This window comes from Zootoca vivipara, chromosome 15 (assembly GCF_965207765.1).
Source record: "Zootoca vivipara chromosome 15, rZooViv2.hap1.1, whole genome shotgun sequence".
In the NCBI taxonomy this organism is placed as follows: domain Eukaryota; kingdom Metazoa; phylum Chordata; class Lepidosauria; order Squamata; family Lacertidae; genus Zootoca; species Zootoca vivipara.
Window position 1 is genome coordinate 28,109,974 of NC_142598.1, and position 24,528 is coordinate 28,134,501.

Sequence of the window (24,528 nt, forward strand, 5' to 3'; positions counted from 1 at the left end):
AACATTTGTTTTAGTTGAATGGATCACTTTAATAGCATATTGTTTTACAGCGCTTCTTGTGGCTCTTTGTACTTTTGGTTAAGACAAGCAAACAAAAGCTAGAGCTTGCCAAAACATAGCTCGCATTATAAGAAAATTTCTGCTTGGCAGTTATTTGCCTTTTCTTCTTCTTCATTGTACAAGTGTGTTGGTGAAAGGTGATCTTCATAGCCTGAGCAAAAAATGTAATAGTCCTTTTTATGCTACAAATGAAATATGTAACGATAGATAGAAGTAGGTTCGGAAGCTGGAACCCAGGATGTGCTTGCATTGTAGATGGGGATGGAAAATCCAATGTGGAAGGTTATTTTGTTGTTATTTCCAGTGCAGATAACTGACTCTAAAAGATGTGCTGCTATGTTTTTGTATTTTTAGGATTTTAATATTTCTTATTGCACTGTATTTGCACCACGTTTTAGTTTGTACCACATTATCTATACGGTATTTATTATTTTGTAAAATGCTTAAGGTACTAAGCGATATATATTTTAAAAATAAATATACAAGTGATGCTAATTCAATCTTTCAGTTGATTTTTGTACCACCACCACTAGTAATAGCTGAGTTCATAAAGTCATGATCTGTTGCCAATCCCATTTTAAGGCACATCTTGCCTTCAGAATGAATAAAAGCTGCAAGATGTCAGTAGCAGCAAAATAATAATAATTTGAGACCACTGCATTAACAACTTGGGACTGGTTCAACAGTATTGACTGGTATTCAGTTCAACTTAACTTTTACACAGAAGTAGACCTATTGAAATTTAATGACCCGAGTTAGTCATGTTCATTAATTTCAGTAGGTTTACCGTGAATAAAACTCAATTGAATGCTACCCAATAATAATAATATTTTCCCCTAAGTAGCAGTACAGAGATTTTCTAGTGGAAATTAACCTGGATGCTCTACTATCCTATCTTGCCCTGTCTATCCTATGGTTACTGTAGCAGTTATAAGGTTTATATAACTAAAGCATTATCCCTGATACCCTAGTTTTCTATGTGCAAGGAGGTTCTCCCTCAGCCCACAGCGAAGTATTCAACCTTGCACCTGAAGTAGGTCGTTTCAGGAGAGGCTTTAGCATTCAATCCTGCTGAGTATTCAGACTAACACTCAACTTGAAAATGTAGAAGAGAAGGCAAGTGATGACGAGAATACCAATAAATACTTGCTCACACAGAAACAAGTCCCATTGAAATGCATGGGGGTTATGCCTAAGTAACTGTGCATAGAATCTCAGCCTAAGCAATCTGTAGCTCAGAATAACAAGCAACACTGATTGATACCTGATTATAAAATGAAACATTTTTTAAAAAAATATATCTAAATATAACTCTTGGTTAATCTGTGATATGTCTCCATCTTGCTTTTTCAGTCCTGAGATTAGATTTAATGTTCATGTTAAGAGAAAGACCATATAGGATGTTGCAAAATATGTCTATTTATAGGGAAATCCTATTATTCAGTTAATGGTTCCAGTGGTGTTTTTGCACAATGTATACCACATTTCATTCTGAAAACACTAGCTCTCCATACATGTGTTTGTTTTTTTTACTTGTATGAATGCCATTTCAGATTCAGTGCAAATAGACTGATTTGCAGGAAAGAATATACAGGGACGATCTCTCTTTCTCCCCTCCCCACCCCTCAAAAAATAATGTAGCATCTACAGCTATTCTCTAGAGGCTTGTGTTCTCCAGTCTACCCCATAATTGCATTAGCATGTAAATGTCTTGATGGCCTGGTTTCCTGTGCCATTAAACTGACTTCAGGCACCTTTAGGATGCTTGCAATCGAGGGCAGTTCCTTTTTGGAAAACCCGCTGTTGCATTGGATTGTTTTGCCTGCCACCCCAGACCGGGGTGGCATTTTCTTATGCCTGAAAATGAGCAACAAATAATGGGCACTGGAAATAAAAGGGATTTTTTTTGTTCTCTTCTGAACTTGTATTTATAGCCCAGGGATTTCACATAATTGGTTTTGCTAGATATAAATTATTGGAACACACTGCATTGTGTGAACTATTTCCTTAGGAACAATGAATGCTTCAGTTTCCCTGGCTTTTGCTGAATTGTATAGCCTTTATTTTCAAGGAACGGTATATGCACACTGTTTTGCTCATCTAGCCGACACTCGCTACAGATTTAAATTGGCTTGGCATTCATTCCCTCTCCTCTGGGAATCCTGGGAACTGTAGTAAAGTTGGAGGAGCCGAGAGAAGATGCAGCACCCAACACCACTTAAAACTAGTATGTAGATATGCCCTCATACTATGATTTGTATACACCTGTTTTAGCGTGTTTTTAATATGCTGTTGGGAGCCGCCCAGAGTGGCTGGGGAAACCTAGCCAGATGGACGGAGTATAAATAATAAATTATGATTATTATATCATACTAAGTTAGGTGCCCTGATAACCATAAACTGAGAAGGGTTCAGGTGTGTAAGTTGGGGCTTTCACCTTTTAAAAACACATAAAAGCTGTGACCTCATCTTTTCTCAGTAACACGGCCCAGTAGGAGGAACCAGCATCTTTTCTTGTTGTTTTCTTGTTTGTTTGTTTGTTTGTTTGTTTTGCCAATCTCCACTCTGCACATTTGCTCTGAATTTTGAACAGCAATTACAATTTTGTATGTGGTTCGCTATCATGATACAAAAGTTGCATGAGGAGTTACATTTAAGTGGCAATCCTAAAAATGCTTACTAGGAGTAAGCTGTATTTGAACAGGGTTTTACTCATCTCTGAGTAAATATTATTATTATTATTATTATTATTATTATTATTATTATTACGATTAATATACCGTCCTTCATCTAAATATCTCAGGGCAGTTCACAGGACAAAAAACTAGATAAAAGCACAAATAATTTGTACCTTGGAAGTCTAATGGAATCCATTCCGGAAGTCGGTTCGACTTCCAAAACGTTCAAAAACCAAAGCACGGCGGAAGCTCCTGCAGCCAATCGGAAGCCCCGGCTTCCAAAAAATAGTTCACAAACCGGAACAGTCACTTCCGGGTTTGCGACATCCAGGAACTATGCTGTTTGACATCCAAGGAAGTTAAAACAGAAGCAACAAAACAATGCCATCCCAAGCACATTTAAAAGGCTGTAGAATATTAATCAGCTCAAGGCCTGGCTTCAAGAGGAACGTTTTTGCCTGGCGCCTAAAAATATATAATGATGGTGACAGGTGAACCTCCCTAGGGAGAGCATACCACAAATGGGGAGCCAATACAGAAAAGGCCTGTTCATGTGTTGCCGCCCTCCGGACCTCTCGTGAAGAAAGGCCTCACATGATGAACACAGAGTCCAGGTTGGTTTATACGGGGAGAGGCGGTTCTCTTACATGCCTTGTAAGAAAGTGTCCCTCAGTGTATTAAAATAACATTAACATTTTTTTGGCTTCATATACTGCCACCACTGCTAGGTTATTATTCTTTTTGCATTCGGCCTGCATTTTTTCTTTTCTTTTTACATCTTTCAGTACTGTATACTTTTAGGATCCTCATACAATCTTGTGAATCAGGGCTGCAACAGGATAACTCTGCAGTTGCCCCCCTCCCCCATGACTCTTTCTAAATGTAACATAACAAAATGATGTGATTTTCATGGCTGCAGTCCATTTATACATGGTAACATCATGCTTTTTGACAAAAAAAAATAGACTTGGGCTTTCAGTGGCACCACAAATTCTAATTGTCCGGCTAAGCAGGTTGATTGATTGATTGATTGATAGACCGTTTAACACATAGCCTTCCAAACTGCATGTCACAACACGTTAGTTGTGTGTAGTGTGCTGCAGTGTGTAGGTGTGTCGTGCAAACACTCCCCACGCTCCTCCAGGGGCTGGAAGGGGGTTAGTTTAACCTCTGGTTTGCTAGCAAAACTTACTGTGTCGTGAAACAATGCATGTCTAAAAAGTGTGTCACCGACATTAAAAGTTTACAAAGCTCTGGTTTAACATATTAAAAAAGTATATCTAAGTTGTGTCAGTGTAGAATGTATTTGCATTCAATAGGGGACATAATTGTTTTGTTTTATAACATTATAATGTTTTATAAAGGTGGCAAAACCAGTGGCAGATACAGTCTCCTGTAACTACAATTCCCATCAGCCTCAGCATGATCAGAGATTATGGGAGTTGTAGTCCAACATCTGGAGGATGCCATGCTGGCTGTTCTTGCTAGACAGTTTACATCACTTTACCATCCTGAAAACTGAAGTTGATACTTTCAAACCTTGAAATATTATGGTTTGGGTTTTATTTCAATTGTGTTTGGTTACAAATGGAGCTGAAACGACTGCCACTGGGGGAGGTGGAAAGTGATGTCAGTGGCAGAATGAGCCTTGCTAGAAGTTCCTATTTTGCAGAGACTCAGCCTGACATTTACTTTCTAACATTTCTTTGTATGAATGGATTGAATGGGGGGGGGAGCTTGTGCATGCTCTCTCCCCCTCTCTTTCCCTTTCTGTAAACCAGCCCTCAGCCTTCTGACATCACAGTCCCATAAGGAGGCAGAGAAGGAATTTGATTCCAATGAGCTAAAAAAGGAGTCTTTGTAGGGGGTGGGGGGTGGGAGAGGCACGCTTCTGCTTCAAAGATCTTAGGCATCAAGTGAGGTAAGCTCCTGTTTCTTATTCTTTCCTAACTATAGACAGCACAGGTTGTCCTGTCATTAAGTGTTTTGCTCCGAAGAGTGCATTTTATCATAAAGGTTGCAGGCAGTGTGCTTGAGGTTTAAAAGAATTCCGTCTACTGCAAACTATGCGGTAACGGTTGCAAATGCATGTGTTTCCTTTTCCTGCCTTAATAACTTAAGACACTTCTTGCTTGTCCCAACCAAAATTAATCAGTTAGATGAAGTTTGCACGAGTGGAGGAAATACTCTGCGCCTTTGCAACATGCAATTTTCAGAAGTAGCCTGTAATATTTTAGGAGAAATAGATCTCTAAATGATTGCAGACCCGTTTCTGAGCTACTCAGAACAGCCTCCTTCTGCTGCTGCAGTGCAGTGTAATGTACTTGGGGTTATCAGCAAGATCATGCAGCTTTCTCTTCCTTTTCAAAAGGCTATTTTAAAACACAGCTTATACTTTTCTGCTACATGAGACCTTCTTGAGTACAGCAAATGGACACTGGAGAAACACAATAGGGGTAGCTAGCCTCTTGGGTTTGTACAGCACTTGTGAGGTCTGTTTCTCCTTTGACTTCTCTCTCTCGCTCTCTCCCATTCTAATAATGCATCCATTGATATAGAGAGTGTGTTTAATTGTGTCTGAAAAGCAAGCATAGAATGGTGCCTTTATATCACCATTCTCCAAGCTGCCTCACATTGCTTCGCTATTTTTTTCCGTTCACTTAATTTAGTAGTTAAAACACTATTTAGGATTGTTATCTCAAGTTCTTGTTGTCACCAGTTAACTTGTTCACCAATGATTTATCAGTTTATATGGGGGGGGGGAAATATCTCTCCTCTCCCCCCCATTTGTTTTTAGTTCTCCCCCTCCTCACTTTCTTTAAATAGCATCTGTCTTGAGTTGTTTCTTGTTGTCTAATATTCTGGAAACTAGAGTTACCATCTACAGTTTTAAAAAAGTGTGCATCTGTCTTAATACAATTGCCTTCGGAAGATTATTAGACCATTTATTTTCATATAACCATTTTGGTGTGATAATATATACTTCAAACAGTTTTTCATTCTGCTGGTTTGGTGTGGGCGCATCCTGCTTTCAACTTACACTCATCCCTCCAAATTTTCATACAGACTTTTAGGAGATTCTTGTTCTGAATAGTTACTTTGCAACATGCTTGTTGAGTTTGTGCCTTCCTTTCATCACCCACCTTTTCTGCCTAATGCAACATTGATGAAAATGTGTTAATCAAATAAGTACCTTAACATAAGCCAGATGTGCTGCTTCTGACTTCATTGGTGGCTTTTCATCAGGAAATGGAGAATCAGTGGCTGCTGAGAGGGAGCAGCAGGAGGAGTGGGTTGGAGAAGGGAATGTCTTAATCATTAGGATTCCTTTGGTTCCTTTTGTCCATACAAGGAGGAGGAGGAGAGCAGTTTCTAAATCAGACTTCCAGTGAAATGAGCTGGCCTGGGGAATGGTTAGGCAAATGGTTAAGAAAACATAGGGAAATTACTGAGCTTATACTGCTAGTTAGTCATCACGTGATATGTTATAGCCCAGCTACACCAATGGCATGTAAAGAATTTGACGGCATCCTGTTATACTTCCTTCTTGAAAGCAGTGTTGTAAGTCATTCTTTATTAACCTTTCCACACACCCCAAAAAATAGCTGGCATTGTACTTCAGATATGAGTTTCTCACTAACAGCCACTACCCCTCAAAAATGACAAGATGCTTTGGAAACCACCGTGAGATCCCAAAGGACTTCGTGACACAGGATGCGGTCTGCTTTTCTCTCTCTCCCTTTCAAGAAAGAAATGACAGCACACCCAAAGCTCTTTGGCATGCCTAAAGTAGCTGTTTAGGCCAATTTGCTGAGTTCAGCTTCCAGCAGATCTACTTTGCTTGTTTTGCCAAGACTCTGGGCTCATCTACACTTCCATTTGTCCCGTGATTTCTTCAGTTTGTCTTGTGATTTTATAGGCATGGGTCTGAACAGTTTTCAAAATTAGCCAGGTGCATTTTGCACCTAGCTATTGGCCACTTGTGACCAAGTGGAGATTCCTGGGTGCCATGATATCATCTGAGATCTCCACCATCTAGAGGTACAAGCCTGAGGATCATTGGATCTTGACTATTTTCACACACTAGCAACACATCCTGTAGAATTCTATCACTTATATTTTGCCTGCACAATCAGAATGAATTTCTGGAACCAAATTGCTTTTTCTGTGCAGCCTGAGCAGGAGTAGTGAACAATGTTATAGTCAATTATCGTAGCTTGTTAGCCGGCGCCCTGCTCACAATTGTAAAGAATATTCTTACGTTATGAATGGTCCGTGTCACCATTAAGAAAAAGAGGTTGGAATAGGCAAATATATAATGCGGACTGTCCCTGGATCAAGTGACTTTTCTTCTTTAAGTTCTCAAAGCTCTTAACCTAGCTCAAGATTGTCATCTGAGCTAGCCAGATGTTTAACTGAGAACCAATCACAGTCAATCCATCATTTGAAAAGTAGGACTTTAGAGCTGCCTTCCCCAAAATGGCAACTAGACATTCTGTTTTGGCGACTGCAGCCATTTCACCCCTAGCTTACATATCTGAGTTTCTAACACTGGGCCTGATAGGTTTTCCTTTTGTCTCACTGCTTTCCCTGGCTGAATCAAAACAAAAGACCATCTGAAGGCTGGATGTCCCTCATCCTATTTCTTCCTGGTTGGGTCCATTCTGGAAAGCACAACAGTTTGGCCTTAAGGTCCCAAATGTCCAACCAGCAGATTCTTTTTCTTCCATCCTGATCATTGGAAGTTCCTTGACATCCTACCAAAAATTTGGCCCTATTGAAACAGTTGGATGCAATGGCAAGACCCAGCTTACACAGGTTCTTGCATGACAAGAGCTTGCAAGCAATACAAAGTTGTTGGCTGTTTTGCTTTTTGATCCCTGTACTACCACTTTTCTGATTTCCATACATGCTCTGCTTCTCAGACACTTAACATTTTGTGGAATAGGAATTCCAGGAAGGGGGGTGGGAGGGAATATGCTAATAGCTTTCAAAAGCCACAAATAGTTGCAGTTTTACTACAGTACATTGCATAAATGTCACTGCTGCATAGCAGCTGGAATCAAAAGGCAAAACAAGGAATGTGAGTGTGGAAGAAAATGCTACACTTACTAAAAATAACTCCTACTGAGTTTTAATTCTGATTACTTCAAGATGGCATCAGTAGGACTTTTGAGCACTGAAGCTATATGCTAATGTGGGGAAACTAGTCTGTTTGTGTGATCTGTTCAGAGGGGAAGGTAGAATTCCATTGCAGGAATGGGCTCCGGTAAGGACGAAAAATCAGTCAGATTATTTTTTCTTTGTTTTACTATCACTGGCATCACTTTTTAACTGATGGCAAGGAAGTGTGGATTCTCAAAAGGGACTTTCGCCCCCATTGACCTAATTAGTAATTACAAGCATTTTCAAGCCCGGGTGTCTTAATACGTTATTCAAGCCTCATCCTATGTATTCTCAAAAGTTTATATCAGGCATCGGCAACGTTTTCCGGCTGTGAGTTGGAGCATTCCCACAAACTATCATCCGTGGGCCGGACATGCGCAGAAGGGATTTCCGGCGCCGCGCTGCCCATACCCGGGGCACTGGAAATCGCTTCTGCACATGTTTGCAGCGCCGGAAATCGCCTCTGAGGCTGCGCAGATGCCGGAAATTGCGCCTGCGCATAAGTGATTTTTGGTTTATGCGCAGGCGCCATTTCCGGCGCTGCTCTGCGAGTTGCCGTGCCGGTTTAGCGCAGCACGCGGGGGACTTGCCAAGCAGGCAGCTCGGTGACCGGGCGGTTCGTGGGCTGGATAAATGGCCTCTGTGGGCCATATCCGGCCCATGGGCCGGAGGTTGCCAATGCCTGGTTTATATTATCCCTCCTTATTCCTATGGCAAGAGCACCCATATTCTAGAAAGGCTGCTACCTTTATAGATACTCATGGTCCTACTCTAGAGTCTATGTGACAGTGTGAAAGAGAAACCCTAACTGTTGAATGAGCATCTTCACCCCCATCGTTCAGCCCAGACACTGAGATCCAGCTCTGAGGGCCTTCTGGCGGTTCCCTCACTGTGAGAAGTGAGGTTATAGGGAACCAGGCAGAGGGCCTTCTGGGTGGTGGCGCCTGCCCTGTGGAATGCCCTCCCATCAGATGTCAAGGAAATAAACAACTACCTGACTGAAGACATCTGAAGGCAGCCCTGTTCAGGGAAGTTTTTAATGTTTGATGTTTTATTGTGCTTTTAATGTTCTGTTGGGAGCTGCCGAGAGTGGCTGGGGAAACTCAGTCATGTGGGCGACATATTCTCTCCCTCCCCCCCCCCTCTATATATATTGCAGAAGCAGCTTTAACGGTGCTACAGCTGAGTTCTGATTTACTATGCAGAAGTAATTCTCATTTATTTTAGTGGGTTCTAATGGGTAATATTAGGGACCCAGGTGGCGCTGTGGTTAAACCACTGAGCCTAGGGCTTGCTGATCAGAAGGTCGGCGGTTCGAATCCCTGTGACGGGGTGAGCTCCCGTTGCTTGGTCCCAGCTCCTGCCAACCTAGCAGTTCAAAAGCACGTCAAAATGCAAGTAGATAAATAGGAACCGCTACAGCGGGAAGGTAAACGGCGTTTCCATGTGCTGCTCTGGTTTGCCAGAAGCGGCTTTGTCATGCTGGCCACATGACCCGGAAGCTATACGCCGGCTCCCTCGGCCAATAATGCGAGATGAGCGCGCAACCCCAGAGTCGGTCACAACTGGACCTAATGGTCAGGGGTCCCTTTACCTTTACCTTTAATGGGTAATATTAGGACCTATTTTTCTCACTTTACCTGGGTATTTATTTTGACCCAATAATATGTCACATTTATATGGGGCATGGTCAAATCAGACTTAGACCTTTCCCATAGAAATCTGTGGGACATCACAATGGCTATGCATGCCCTAAACACTCCGATTGAAATAAATGACATAGAAAACTCTGGTTGCATCATGTTTGCATTATTTAAAACAATGTTTTATTTATTCATTCAGTCTCTGTATCTGCTGTTTTTAATCTTGTGTTGGTTAGAGGCTTCTGGGCAACTATTTTCATTAGCCTCTTGTACATCTGGAGATGTAAACATGTGTTTTAATTAAAAGGATGGTCACAATGGCATGACCTTCAGGAACTGTATAATGCCAAAATTGCATGTCCTGATTTTAGGACCTACAATTTAGGTAATCAGATGTATATGAGATAATTATGTAATAGGAATATTATTAGTATGGGGTTTCTTCTCTAATTATTTCACTAACTAGTAGTCAAACTATTTTACAAATGACCGCAACAAAAGCAATCGGGGAAATGGAACAAGCTTGCAAAGCAACATCTGTTTTATTTTAATAGTTTGTATTGCACCAAGACTTCGGTAACAGGGCAGATGACCTTTTCTCTGTGAACAGAGTGGCCTTGTCTTCCCATTGTAAGGATGAAACCACATATTGCATGGTTGTTTTTCTTAGAGAAAATATATTTCAGAGAGAGGAAATTTTGAGCAGAATGGTGGTCGCGGGAGATTCCTCCTCTCCTCCCCCCCCCCAAACACCATTTGTGTGACTTGTAATTCCGTCAATGTAATTATTGAGTGTAGTGACACCGACAGAGAATAACAGTATTCGGCAGCGGTAGGCGACTTGATACCCTCCAGTTGTTCTGGATTATAATTCTCATCCTCCCTGATCATTGGCCATACTCGCTGTGGCTGATGGGTGCTGTAGATGAGAACATCTAGAGCAGGCATCCCCAAACTTCAGCCCTCCAGATGTTTTAGACTACAATCCCCATCATCCCTGACCACTGGTCCTGTTAGCTAGGGATCATGGGAGTTTTAGACCAAAACATCTGGAGGGACGCAGTTTGGGAGTGCCTGATCTAGAGGGTGCTTGTGGGGAAAATACATAACATTCCAGATCACCCCCACAGATAAGAGATTGGGAGTGGGGTGCAGGTGCCCTCTCTCCCCTCCCTCCCTTTTCTGGTGTAAATTCTCTTTCTGCTTCTTTCATCACCTTCACCATGATTTATCGTTATGTGTGCATGTGCTTATTCTGAGCAGAGTTCTCTCTCCTTAGCCAGAACTGGAAGCCAGGGTTTTAAAACAGGGTTAGGACCGAACCATGGTTAACTGTACCTAGCAACTGCTTCAGATGCTTCTCCTGTTATAAGGGGTGCATCCACAAGTCCTTTGCCACTGCCTACACATGCAGCGTCTTGTCTATGTCCATGCTACATATGAACCACCAGTTGGATTCCGCTTGTCCATAGATCTCTTGCAGGCAGAGTCCATTGATATGTCTATATAAGCAAACCCCAAAGCCCTTCATGAAAATCATCTATGCTTTTTGCGGGGAGGAAAGGAACCTTGAGAAGCATCTCATCTAGTGTCCTTAGGAAGCATATATTTTTTTCCCAGCTTGCAGTGTGCCTGTTCATGATCACAGTTCTAAACTGATGAGAGCTTTAGTTCTATATAAACAATGGTCTGATAGCTTTATTGGCCAGAGGCTACGGTGATGTTTGATGCGTCACTGGGATCTCTGTGAACATATCTAAACTCTGAATGTTTATACGGAAGCAGGTTTGTCTGCAACACAACATGTCTAGGAAAGGATACAGGGACATAACCCCTCATGGTCCTTTGTAGTCGTAGTATCTGTAGAAGCGCAAGAACTCTCAGATCTTGCAAGACTATATATTCGTTACTATAGAAATCACAGATACTAGAGTTGGAAAGGACCACAAAGTTAATCTCTTCCAATCTCCTGCAATGCAGGAATCTTTCGCTCAAAGTGGGGCTCAAACCCACAACCCTGAGATTAGAGTTGCTCTACCAGCTGAGCTATATGAGCAGCGTTCAAACGGATAAAAATTGCTCTGTTGCAATAAGTGGTGGCAGGGGGGGACCTCCCTTAAATGCTCCCATTTGCACTAAATGCAGCTTTTTTTCTTATGCTCTTTGCAGAGAGGGGATATTTGTCAGGAACATGGCTAGGGAGGTTAACACCCCCTTCTCCAACACTGTTGTCCTAATGAGAATCTTCCCTCAGCACTACAAATAAAATTAAATCCCAGACATGGTTGCTAAACATGAAATAAAAGTAATGTCGGTTTTAACTGTCGCTAGATCACAGCCATATTTGGCATCCAGTATCTAAACTGGGGCGAAACCAAAGAATGTGACAACTGCAAATTTTAAATGCAAACACAAATTCTGCAATTGCAGGGTTTTTTCCTTGATTTGTGTTGGTTCTAATTTCAAGCCGCATTTTTGTTTTTTATTTTGCTTGTAATAAAACTTTTCAAAAGAGCAATGTTTAATTTATTTCCTGATTTCTACAAGTTACTGCACACTTTCAACATATAGGTCTTTCATTCATTGCCTTGGAAGAAAAAAAAACACCAACCACCCCTTCCTTTCTATTTAGTAGGGGCATAAGAAATCAAGGAGAGTGTGTATGTTTTTCAGACCTTGTGCCATATTTATTAATAGCTACAGAAGTTGCAGTTCGTAATAAAGAAACTATTGTGAATAAGCAGTGTGGTTCACAGTCCTAACTTGTCATTTTAATTTTGAAACCTTTTAATTCCTTAGCCATGCCAAATTCCCTCAGGATGTAAATAAATCTGTAGTGGGTTCTAAACCTTTACACTAAAACATTAATTCTTTTTCAGCATGTGCTATTTTTCAGCATGTGCTATTTTAAATAAGGAGCTGTCGTTGATTTATTGTACTGTCTTTAGGAAGCTATCCTGTATTCTAAGCGGATATTTATTTATCTATATAGACAGCAGTTCATCAGAACCTTGGAAGAAGTCAACTGGATGGCTTTAAAATTGAAGGTGGGATTGGAAAGTTGAAGTTGATGGAGAGTTTGTGGGGTTTGGCCTTGTCATCTCGACACAAAAAAATTTTCTGTTTAGGGAAGTTTTAAATGTTTGATGCTGTATTGTTTTTAATATTTGGTTGGAAGCCGCCCAGAGTGGCTGGGGAAACCCAGCCAAATGGGCGGGGTATAAATAATTTATTATTATTATTATTATTATTATTATTATTATTATTATTCAGTGCTCTTCCCCGAACATCAAAATACAGCATTTTCAATACCAGTCTTGCAAATAAGTAAATAGATGCTACCAGCCCATTAAAAAGTTTCATTAAACCAACTGCCTACCTATACTAAATGTTTGTAGCCTTAAAGAAGGAGAGAAGTGAATGAATAGAATTTTCCTGCCTGGTCACCTGGAGACTTGGTTTTTCACCACAGGTGACCAGATAGAATGCATTGCAAGCACTCACCTATCTAATTGTGCCCTTATGTGAAAGGAAAAAGACTTTCCATGAACAGAAAAGCTTTTGATTTAATGAATGCCTCTGTTAACTGAAAGGGGAAGTGATCTTTGCTGACTCCCTCTGCAGACTTCTACACCACCTTCCACAATCCCATGAAACTGGTTTTCCGGGTCTGTAGGGGGGGATACAGGGGGCGCAGGTGGCACTGTGGTCTAAACCACTGAGCCTCTTGGGCTTGCCGATCAGAAGGTCGGCGGTTCAATACCCCACGACGGGGTGAGCTCCCGTTGTTCGGTCCCAGCTCCTGCCAACCTAGCAGTTCGAAAGCATGTCAAAGTACAAGTAGATAAACAGATACCACTCCGGCAGGAAGGTAAACGGCGTTTCCATGCGCTGCTCTGGTTCGCTAGAAGTGGCTTAGTCATGCTGGCCACATGACCTGTCTGCGGACAAACGGTAGCTCCCTTGGCCAGTAAAGCGAGATGAGCGCCGCAACCCCAGACTCATCCGTGACTGGACTTAACGGTCAAGGGGAAGGTGAATGTGAAAATTACCTCTCTCTTGCACAAGCATAGGCATTCATAGACACAAAAGCCCTTCCATTCACAGAATGGGACAATTGGATCCCACCCTTTATCCAGTATTCTGGAAGAATTTCCTCATTTATGAAGTGTAAATTAAAGTTCTAGTTCTGAGGAATCTTCTAAATCAGGGTTTCCCAAACTTGGGTCTCCAGCTGGTTTTGGACTACAGCTCCCATCATCCTTGACCACTGATCCACTTGCTCAGAGGAGCTTTAGGCTTACCTTCATTGAATAGCAGCCCAGCAAGCCACGTTTGAAATTTGCACGAGTGCTCAAAAGTGATTGTGATGGAGTTCGAAGTGGGAGGGAGAGAGAAAGAAAGAGGTCTGTTGCTTAAAGAAAGTGTTCAAGAATTTGGGTGTGCCTAAAGTAGCACTGTGGATTTTGGCCTATTGTATTTATCCACACTATAATGCAAAAGTTAAGAAACCCAAGTTGTAATTTCTCAAAGTGACAATACCATAGCTGCCAAGTTATCCCTTTTTTTAAGGGATTTTCCCTTATGCTGAATAGGCTTCCTCGCGAGAAAAGGGAAAACTTGGCAGCTATGCAATACCTGAAAGACTGCCCCATAGCCCTGTAAGATCACACATATCATCTGGGGAAATTCTCTTTGTGGCATTGTACCCTACAGAACCAGGTGGCGCTGTGGTTAAACCACCGAGCCTAGGGCTTGCTGATCAGAAGGTTGGCGGTTCAAATCCCTGTGACGGGGTGAGCTCCCGTTGCTTGGTCCCAGCTCCTGCCAACCTAGCAGTTCGAAAGCACGTCAAAATGCAAGTAGATAAATAGGAACCGCTATAGAGGGAAGGTAAACGGCGTTTCCGTGCGCTGCTCTGGTTTGCCAGAAGCGGCTTTGTCATGCTGGCCACATGACCTGGAAGCTATACACCGGCTCCCTCGGCCAATAATGCGAGATGAGCGCGCAACCCCAGAGTCGGTCACGACTGGACCTAATGGTCAGGGGTCCCTTTACCTTTACCCTACAGAATACTAAAGCAAACCCTTCAAGCACCCCTATTTTCTAGGGACATTCCTGGATTTACAGAATTTTTCCTGGTTTCTGATTAGATCCATTTCATTGGAGAAATGTTGGCGGGTTTGGAGTTGTGTGACCCCTGACCCAAGGGGATAGGTAACTATGCAACCTATAGAATTCATCTGAAGGCAGCCCTGTATAGGGAAGTTGTTTTTTAAAAAATGTTTGTTTTACTATGTTTTTATATAAGTTAGAAGCCGCCCAGGGTGACTGGGACAACCCAGTCCGATGGGTGGGGTCTTCTTCTTCTTCTTCTTCTTCTTCTTCTTCTTCTTCTTCTTCTTCTTCTTCTTCTTCTTCTTCTTCTTCTTCTTCTATGGGACGTTCCTATTTTTATTGGAGAAATGTTGGAGGGTACCATAGTTTTCTGGGTATAAGATGAGGGCTTTTTTAATTCTAAAAGATTGTTAAAAATGGGGGAGGGGGTCGTCTTATACATGGATAGCGCAGAGTTGGGACAGGCGATTGGTTGCAGCCCCGAGCAGGAGTTTTTCTGTGGCGATTGGCTGGGTGAATGGTGTATGTTTTGGATTGGCTGCGGCAGTGGCAATTGGGTGGGTTATTGTTGGCTGCGTCCAGGGCTGTTGTGGATTGGCTGCCATTGCGGCCAGTGGGTGTGCGATTAGCGGTGGCTGGCTGCCATCTTGCAGACGGTGGTGTGTTTTGCAGCGTTCTCTATTCGTGTGAGTGATTATCTGCATCCCCCCACCCAAAAAAAAACACTCAACAACTCTGGGCCATCTCCCCCCATTTTCTTAAATTATAGTCCCCCAAAACAGGGGGCGTCTATACTTGGGGCCATGTTATACACGGAAAAATATGGCATGTTATAGGTGGTCACTTTAAAACAATGAACTGTGTGCATGTCCTCTTCCTCAGCTGCAGAACACATTTAAATTCACTGCGTCTCAAAAGTGCTATGAAATATTGAAATGCGAAAGTCAACTGTTGTTGTACAGTTCTTTGTTTTTAAGTCGGTCGACACCATCGTATTGGAGCTCAGTGACAAAACAAGCTGTTGCAAATACCAATTAGTAGGTAGCAACAATAACGAGTCCAGATGGGAGATAATGAAGGTGGATATTTTCCTGGATTTCAAGTGTGGTTATATAATTATTATAACGTTTTGCATGTACAGTGGTAACCTCGGGTTACGAACGCTTCGGGTTATGAACTCTGCTAACCTGGAAGTAGCTGCTCCTGGTTGCAAACTTTGCTCTAGGATGCGAACAGAAATCGCACGCCAGAGGTGTGCGTGCAGTAGGAAGCCCCATTAGTGAAAGCGCACCTCAGGATAAAACGGTTTCAGCTTAAGAACGGACCTCCGGAATGAATTAAGTTCGTAACCAGAGGTACCAATGTATCATGTGCAAAGCATATTCTCTTTCTTTTCTTGAAGAATTTGTTTCCCGTTCTCATATAATGATTTACAGGGGGTGGGGTTGCTGGGGGTGGGAGTTGCTCTCTTTTTTTTGCATTACAATGAATCTTATTTTTCCACAGAACTTCATAGTTGCTTCCCCCTCCCTTTCTATTTCCTCTTTAGAAATCATCTAGGCTCTCTGAGGATGACATCAAGTTGAGAAAAGAGACAGACCGATACCGTGCCAATTTCCTGGACCCTGTTGGTGTCCATGCGGCAAAGGGAGAGAGGATGGAAATAGAAGCCCTGGCCTCCGAACGTAGAAGCATCACAGTGGGGACTTCAGCGCGCGCAGCGGACAACCAAACTCACTTCGCTTCCCCTGCTGCAAGCCACAATGGACTTAAAGACAGGCACGAATCGTTGGACAGTGAGGTTGCTAAAGAGATCAGGTACCTCGATGAAGTGCTAGAAGCAAACTGTTGCGATTCAGCTTCTGATAACCCCTTTAATGGGATGACTTCCTCCTCCCCTGAGCCAAGCGCATCCATTCTTGTGGATGGCTCTGGTCCATCTGTTCACCTTGCTAATGATTCCAGAGCACCCAACGAAAGCGGAATCATTGTAGTTTGTGGGCAAGTGGCTCCAGCTGTGGAGCACAGTGGAATAAACGTTGCGCCTGGGAAGCTTAAGCCAAACGGCCACTCCATGGGCATCCTGCAAGAGGAACACTGTGACAGCCTGAAAGTGCCAGTGAGTCCATGCTCTTCCACAAGCTCGCGGTCTTCCAAGGATGGAGAAGCGACGTTGGCCACCATTAAGAAAGAGGCTAAGTTTGAGCTTAGAGCGTTTCATGAAGACAAGAAGCCATCAAAGCTCTTTGAGGAGGAGGATCCAAGGGAGAATTACAGAGTGCGTAAAGTGAGGCCCTCCGAGGAAATGATGGAGCTGGAGAAAGAGAGGCGGGAGCTCATTCGAAGCCAGGCTGTCAAGAAGAACCCGGGTATAGCAGCAAAGTGGTGGAACCCTCCCCAGGAGAAGACTCTGGAGGAGCAGCTAGATGAGGAACACCTGGAGTCTCACAAAAAATACAAGGAACGCAAAGAGAAGCAGCAGCAGCAGCCACCAATGCCTGTGAAACATGTCTCCCATTTGTCTGCAGCACCTGATCCGGCTAGCAGTAAAAAGGTCGATGTTGTCACGGAGCAAATAGATTTTTCAGCTGCACGGAAGCAGTTCCAGTTAATGGAAAATTCAGGCCCGCCAAATGACATAACAGCAGCACCCAAGAGATCAGGGACCCCCAAAATGTTCACCATACAACCCTTCTACAAGCCAATAGGTCCATCTCAAATGGACCGGCGAACAGCCTCAGCTACAAAGCCTGTCTCTCCATGTGGGCAGACTTTGCTAGTTGGTAACAACGATATAACTGTTGTAAAAGCTGAGAAGGTGTCTTGCATCTTAGATGACAATAGCGTTCAGGACATCTCTGGTGACTCAGTGAGAGTCTCTCCATACAGTGATGCCACGAAGCATGGCGATGCTACAAAGGGATGGTTGGATGATGGTGAGTTCACGAGTGCAAAGGCAGTCTTTACAGTGGTGCGAGATGATGAGCAGGGCACCTTAGATCAGTTCTCGAGGTCAGTCAATGTGTCTTCCCCTCCAGAGGAACTGGACTCTGGGCTGGATGAACTGTCTGTGAGATCTCAGGATACAACTGTTTTGGAAACACTTTCAAATGACTTCAGCATGGACAATATAAGTGACAGTGGTGCCTCCAACGAGACAATGAATGTCCTTCAAGAAAATTCACTCACCGATTTCTCCTTGCCCCAGACCCCTCAGGCTAACACTCCTTCCGACTGTCGAGGAGACGGTGTTTTCAAGTCACTTAGCGACCACGGCTTTTATTCTCCGTCTTCACCGTTACTTGACTCCATGCTCATTGATGAGCAGTTGGAATACCAGGCTGGCCTACTGGTCCAAAACGCCATCCAGCAAGCCATAGCCGAGCAGGCTGACAAAGCAAGTTTTAAGCAATCCACTGCAGAGCTAAAGAACCTCCAGGTCAAGGAACAGGAGGAGGAAGTAGTCAAGGCACCATGCTCTGAGAAACTGCACAATCCAACATTTCAGCCACCTCAGGTGTCCTCTCCTGTGCAAGAAAAGCGAGATTCAGCACCAAAGACTTCTGCAGCTCAAGACTCTGTACTCAGGGAAAGGCAAGCTCCACAGCCATCTCCTGCTGCTCACACCACCAGACCAGTCACTGTGGAGGAAACCAAGCCAGAAGTCAGCTATTTCAGCAAGTATTCAGAAGCCGCTGAGCTAAGGAGCACGGCTTCCATTCTGGCTATGCAAGAAGCGGAGGTGACAGTAGGGCCTTTCAAACTAAGGTCAAAAAAGCAGAGGACTTTGTCTATGATAGAAGAAGAAATCCGAGCAGCCCAAGAAAGAGAGGAAGAACTGAAAAGACAAAGGCAGGGCATGCAGCTGGCACGCAGCCCTGTTGCAAAGAGTGCGCCTCCTCTACCCACCAGAACTGTGTCTTACAGAACTGCACCAGGTAAGAGCCTAACACTTTGTCCTTAATTGGCAAAATAGATGCAGACCAGCGACAGCCAGCATGGTACCCTTGATATGTTTGTTACTGGACTCCAGTTCCCATCAGTGACAGCCAGCATGGCCATGTATGATGGGGGTTGTAGTCCTCCAACATCTGGGTTGGGGCACCAAATTGGCTATCCCTGGTGGAGATTCGGTTGCTCTCAGACTACAGCCTTTCTGTTTGGTTTCAAACTTTCACCCTGACAAAGAACTCCTCTAGCAGAGCAAGCTTTGCTGGATCAGACCAAGGGTCCCACCTATTCCCTGCATCCTGTTAGCAAAAATGACATCCAGATGTCTCCAGGGTGCACATGACAGAACATGACATTATTTCCCCCTCATTTGTTTGTCTCCATCATCTGGCCCTGATCCTGCCATTCTGTTGAGTGATCACGGCTAGTTGCCATTGATAGATCACTGCATTTGCTTTTGTTTTTTGAAGTCACTCACTACATCTTATGGCAGGGGGTCAGCTAATTATGCAGTGGGGTGGGTGAATCTCTCTGAGTTCCCTAGGAATGGGAATTAAAGAGAATCTGTTGCGTACTGCGGGATATCTTGCCTGTATGAATGACGGAACTTCAAGAAGAGCCTCAACTGAATATATTATGGCATGGGAAGGTGCATATGGGAAAGGCACTTTATATCATTGCCATCTGCTGTTGAAATGTAAATAAGTGGTGGTCCACCATCCCAATAATTTTGGGTACTTTTGTTTCCTTTGATTCCAGTAAGGGATGGAAAGCATGGGCGTAACTTTCCTATTGATATCAGTAGATCTAATAACTATCTGTGCTACTTCCTAGAAAGATAAATGATGTAGATGTAGAACAATGTAGATCAAATGATAGAGGGGAGGGAAATAGGCTACAAAGGAGTGGGTGCGCCTTCAAAGTTATTTTTCCATGTGGCATTCACTCCTGACCTTAATGTCATCTGTTGTAAGATGTCAAGTTTAAGGAACCTCCAGAAATTAGAACTGCGAGCTTCTGCTTTGAGAACAAACCTGATTAAAAGTGGGCAAGCTGACTGGCTGCATTTCAATGTCAGCAACTCTGGGAAGACTGCTAGACCCATCTTCAATAGCATTTCCAAACATGTGCTTGCATCAGTGCCAGATTTACGTATAAGCTAAACAAGCTATAGCTTAGGGTCCCACTCTCTTGGGGGCCCTGAAAAAATTTAAAGGGGGAAAAACTGGATGTGAATTTCCAAAATATAAGTTAAGCTCAACAATTACTTTGATATTTTGTTATGTGCAAATGGCTTTAGATACCTATTAGGTCCATAAATTACCATAGAGCATATATTCAACATAAAAAACAGTGACAATTTGTTGTTGACAAAAGACAGCTGGACATATAAAGGGCCCTATTACCTTCAGTAGCTTAGGGCCTCATCAAACCTAAATCCGGCCCTGGCTTGCATTATTTCTTTAAGTTAATAAATATTCTCACTGTATTTTACAACTTTCCAAGTAACAAAGAAGGTGAATAAATCATCTTTTTTTTTACCCTGGCAAATGGCTAACAATAAAGCCTTATACATCTCTTTGCTAGTTGGGAATGGAATTTGCTTCTCAGTCATATTTTCAGGTTTCAAGAAAGTGGTGAACTGCACAGATTATGTAGGTCAGGGAAGGGTTGTTTTGCAATTTGCAGGAAACCTAGATGCTAGTAAAATGCTGGTGAAATGCAAGATACGGTTGAAAGGGAGGTAAACCTGGATTCATCTTTATTTAGAGAAGAGTGAAGGTTCTGGGGAAAATATACAGGTTGGTTGGTTAGAAAGACAAAGCCAAATAGGATGAGTGCAAGAGTGAAGTGAACAGAAAAGTAATGTATGTATTGGTGGGTATACCTCTGTATGTAGTGCATTTTATCCTTCTCCCTCTGTAGCATTCCTTAGATGTTCTGTGTATCACAGGGGAAAAACGGTATAAATAAGTCAAAAATTAGATTGTTATAATCAAAGAAAAAATCCCTATGGGAAAATGCATATAAAATTTTCTGCTCTCTGTCGCCATCTGGTGTTGCATGTTTATAGTGCATTCAAATCGTTGGGTTTTTTTTTTTACTTTTGTAGCTGAGTCCTGATTTGAATGTTATATTGGCCATGTTTTTTTTTAAACTTGTTGGAAGCAGAGAGGTAACCCAACACTGAGAAATTGGATACTAATAATTTTGGGTGTATATTCTAAAATTTACTGATATTGTTAAACACCAAGAAGAGAGTAAAAGTAATAGAAGTTTTGGTGTAAAATTGTCTTTGTTATGCACTGGGACAATAAGGTAGAAGCTTATTAGAAATCTTGTGAATCACTAGAAATTATTGTTCTTTTTGTGTGCGTCTATTATTGCTTTCGGGATAGGATTTATGATTATTTTAGAATATTTAATGTCTATAAGATGTTATCAAGTGCATGGCACTGTAATAATAACCAAGCGCCTTTTGGCATCTAAAAAGGCTGGCGAATCTATTGTGGGATACATTTTCATGGACTTCTTCAGATGCAGCTTGAACAACTACAACTTACAGCTCAAACACGTTGACTATTTTAGTATAATTCTCTGCAGAAAACCAGATATGCACTTATTTCATTTTCAGTTCTTTGCTGCTTTTAATGCATTGCTCTTATTGGACTACATTTTACAGTGTCTATAGAGTTCGCACCCTCCAGCTAACCGCATAACACACCTTTGCCACTTTCTCTGATCTCGGTATCATTTTCTTCACAGATATAACTGAGCTGAGGAAGAATTTACTACCCTTGTATTCTTTTGTTACACTCAGGGCATTGTGCAGCTTTCGGTGAGGGACGGAACCATCCATGTGTACCAAATGTCTCATCTGTGAACACCAGGAAATTCCTAACAGGATATGACTGATGCCTCATGGCAGCTGTAGCTTTCCTCAAGCCTCCGTTTATGACCCCTATTAGTGTTCATGAATAAACAGTTGCTTCACAAAGACAGAAAGCAGGTTGCTGTTTTCGCTTCAGCTCCAGCTCACCCCCCGTGTGTACATACATCTAAGGCTGCAAATCCTATATACCATAATTTCCGGCGTATAAAACGACTTTTTAACCCAGGAAAATCTTCTCAAAAATTGGGAGTAGTCTTATACGCAGCCACAGAAGTGATTTCTGGCGCTGCAGACATTTTGGAAATGGGCAGCGCAGTGCCGGAAATCACTTCTGTGCATGTCCAGACACGATTTTTGGCTTCCAGACATGCGCAGAAGCGATTTCTGGCGCTGCGGACATTTTGGATATGGGCAGCGCGGGCATGTCCAGCCCACGGATGATCGTAGGAAGAGGGGTAGTCTTATATGGCGAGTATATTCCAAACTCTATATTTTAACTGGAAAAGTTGGGGGTCGTCTTATACGCCCAGTCGTCTTATACACCGGAAAATGTGGTACCCATTTTACCTGTGAGAAAGCCCCACTGAACTCAAGCATGCATACTTCTCAGTAGACATCTATTGTACTATAAATAAATAAATTAACTGGGGAGATCTCTGAGGCCCCTGGGACTGCCATTCTCCATCCCAATAGATCAGAGATTAAAGGATGCAAGTGGAAGGTGAATTCCGAGAAGGGTCTTAAAGGGATGGGGAAAAGATTTTCAGTATTTTGCCAGGAAACTTATGTGTGCATTGAACAAACCAGCTCATTCAGCCATAGCTCAACATTATTTTCGCAGCTGAAATCCCATTCTTGCTAACTAGGTTATTTTGGTATGTAAAGTGATGGGAACGAGTTTGCCACAGAGGTGAGCACAAGGTGGATGGCAGGCCGTTAGTAAACCATGCACAGCCTTCTGTTTGCTGGGATACTTGCAGAGAATACTGGTCTAAGCAGACCTTGGTCTGATCCATTGCAGTCTTTCTTAATACCTTCAGCAAGAGTTTCATACTGTGGACCACTTAAATGCAGATTTGTTTCTGCACTGTCAAGACATTCTAATTATGTATTCTTGCTTTTTAAGGATAGTGCCTATCAGTGGATCATCATGATACTATGCAAAAATACAGCACAGATGGGGAAACTGGCCCTTCCAAAGTTTGTAGAAGTCTTAGAAATCCTAGACAGTATGGTTGATGGTCAAAGCTTATGGGAGCTGTACCCCAGAAACATCTGGAGGGACACAGGTTCCCCTTACCATGCAACACCGAAACTAGACTTCATCTGTTCTCCAAGAATCCCAACAATTAGCAAGAACTAGGTGGTCCTCCGACCCAGGTGGCGCTGTGGTTAAAACACTGAGCCTAGGGCTTGCTGATCAGAAGGTCGGCGGTTCGAATCCCTGTGACGGGGTGAGCTCCCGTTGCTTGGTCCCAGCTCCTGCCAACCTAGCAGTTCAAAAGCACGTCAAAATGCAAGTAGATAAATAGGAACCGCTACAGCGGGAAGGTAAACGGCGTTTCCATGTGCTGCTCTGGTTTGCCAGAAGCGGCTTTGTCATGCTGGCCATATGACCTGGAAGCTATACGCCGGCTCCCTCGGCCAATAATGCGAGATGAGTGTGCAACCCCAGAGTCGGTCACGACTGGACCTAATGGTCAGGGGTCCCTTTACCTTTACCTTTAGGTGGTCCTCCAGTGGTTGATCTCTGCATATTTTTGCCGATGTGATATACACCTTTATTGCTATTTTTATCCTAGTCCCAATGGAGACAATCCGTTTCAGGTTGAACACTTCAAAGTTTGGTTAATTTCAGTTGGAGAGGGAAACAAAGCATGAACTTAACCCATTGAAACCTGTGGCACTTAAAGATTCTTAACCTTGGCTAGATTCTGCAAAAAACACAGATATAATACTGGCAGAGTATAACAGACAATTTTAATGGCCCAAGATCTCTGTACAATCAGATTTTCTTTTGTAATGAGCAAATTTAATTTAATTCCCAGGCAAATCTTCTAAAGATATTGTACAAGTTTCTGCCCAGGATGAGTACCGTAGTAGAAATGCTTGCTTTGTTTATAATCCATTGATTGTTTTTTTGGGGGGGGGAGGAGATGACATTTGCAGTTCTTCTGGTAGCAGAATTTTTTAAAAAAAATCTGTAGCAGGGGTGGGGAATCTTTGTCCCTCCAGATGTTGCAAAACTACAACTCCCATCATCCCTGGCCATTGGTCATGCTTGCCAGGGGTGATGGGAGTTCAGCAACATCTGTAGGCTCTCTGTATCATATCTACAAACTCAAGAATAAGCACGCTTGGTCTCCTATATAATACAAGGCTGCATTCCGTTAGAACCATGGTGTTTGCTAGTTCCATCCAGGTTATCTGAAACCACCTATTAGTGTAGCTGAGCTCTTCCCATTTTGGTAAATATAAAAAAAAATGAACCTCAGCTGTAAGTCATGTTGATGTTCACTTCTTTCTTAAACCGACTATTCATTCTAAGCAGATATTTCTCTGTTTCTGCTCTGTCCCTGACCTCTAGTGGCCATAGTCATTCTGGCTCATTGGTTGAGCTTCTCTTAAGATTTTTGTGTACGTTGGGTACATAGAAATGAGGAAAATGTAGCCTGGGTAATTTGTTAACCTATTCAGAGAGATAGAGAGATGATAGATAGATAGATAGATAGATGATAGATAGATAGATAGATAGATAGATAGATAGATAGATAGATAGATAGATAGATAGATGATAGATAGATGTCTGCTATTATCTCTTTTTGATCATGTGAACTACTAATCATGTTGGACTCTAAACTCGTTTATCAGCTGCAGACACCATGGCCAGTGGTTACAGATGATAGGAGCTGGAGTACAATAAGATCTAGGTCAAACCTTTCCCACCACTGACACTGATGCAAAAGCTGGTGACCAAGGCAATCATGTCGGTAAGGGGGAAGCGTCTTTCCCTTCCGCT

At 42.7% G+C, this 24,528-nt stretch overlaps 1 protein-coding gene across 13 annotated transcripts in view; it reads left to right on the plus strand.

The window, feature by feature from the left end:
- Positions 1-24,528, plus strand: part of PALM2AKAP2 (PALM2 and AKAP2 fusion) — a 228,989-nt gene that overhangs the window by 190,800 nt on the left and 13,661 nt on the right. For 9 of the 13 annotated variants that reach the window (XM_035097033.3, XM_035097034.3, XM_035097032.3 and 6 more), the window contains one exon: positions 16,215-18,603. In XM_035097033.3, coding sequence (XP_034952924.3) covers positions 16,215-18,603 — 2,389 coding nt within the window. Of the gene's footprint in view, positions 1-4,528; positions 4,660-12,544; positions 12,595-16,214; positions 18,604-24,528 lie in introns of those variants that run through there. The other 4 variants (XM_088658381.1, XM_035097043.3, XM_088658377.1 and 1 more) reach the window with 2 other exon arrangements.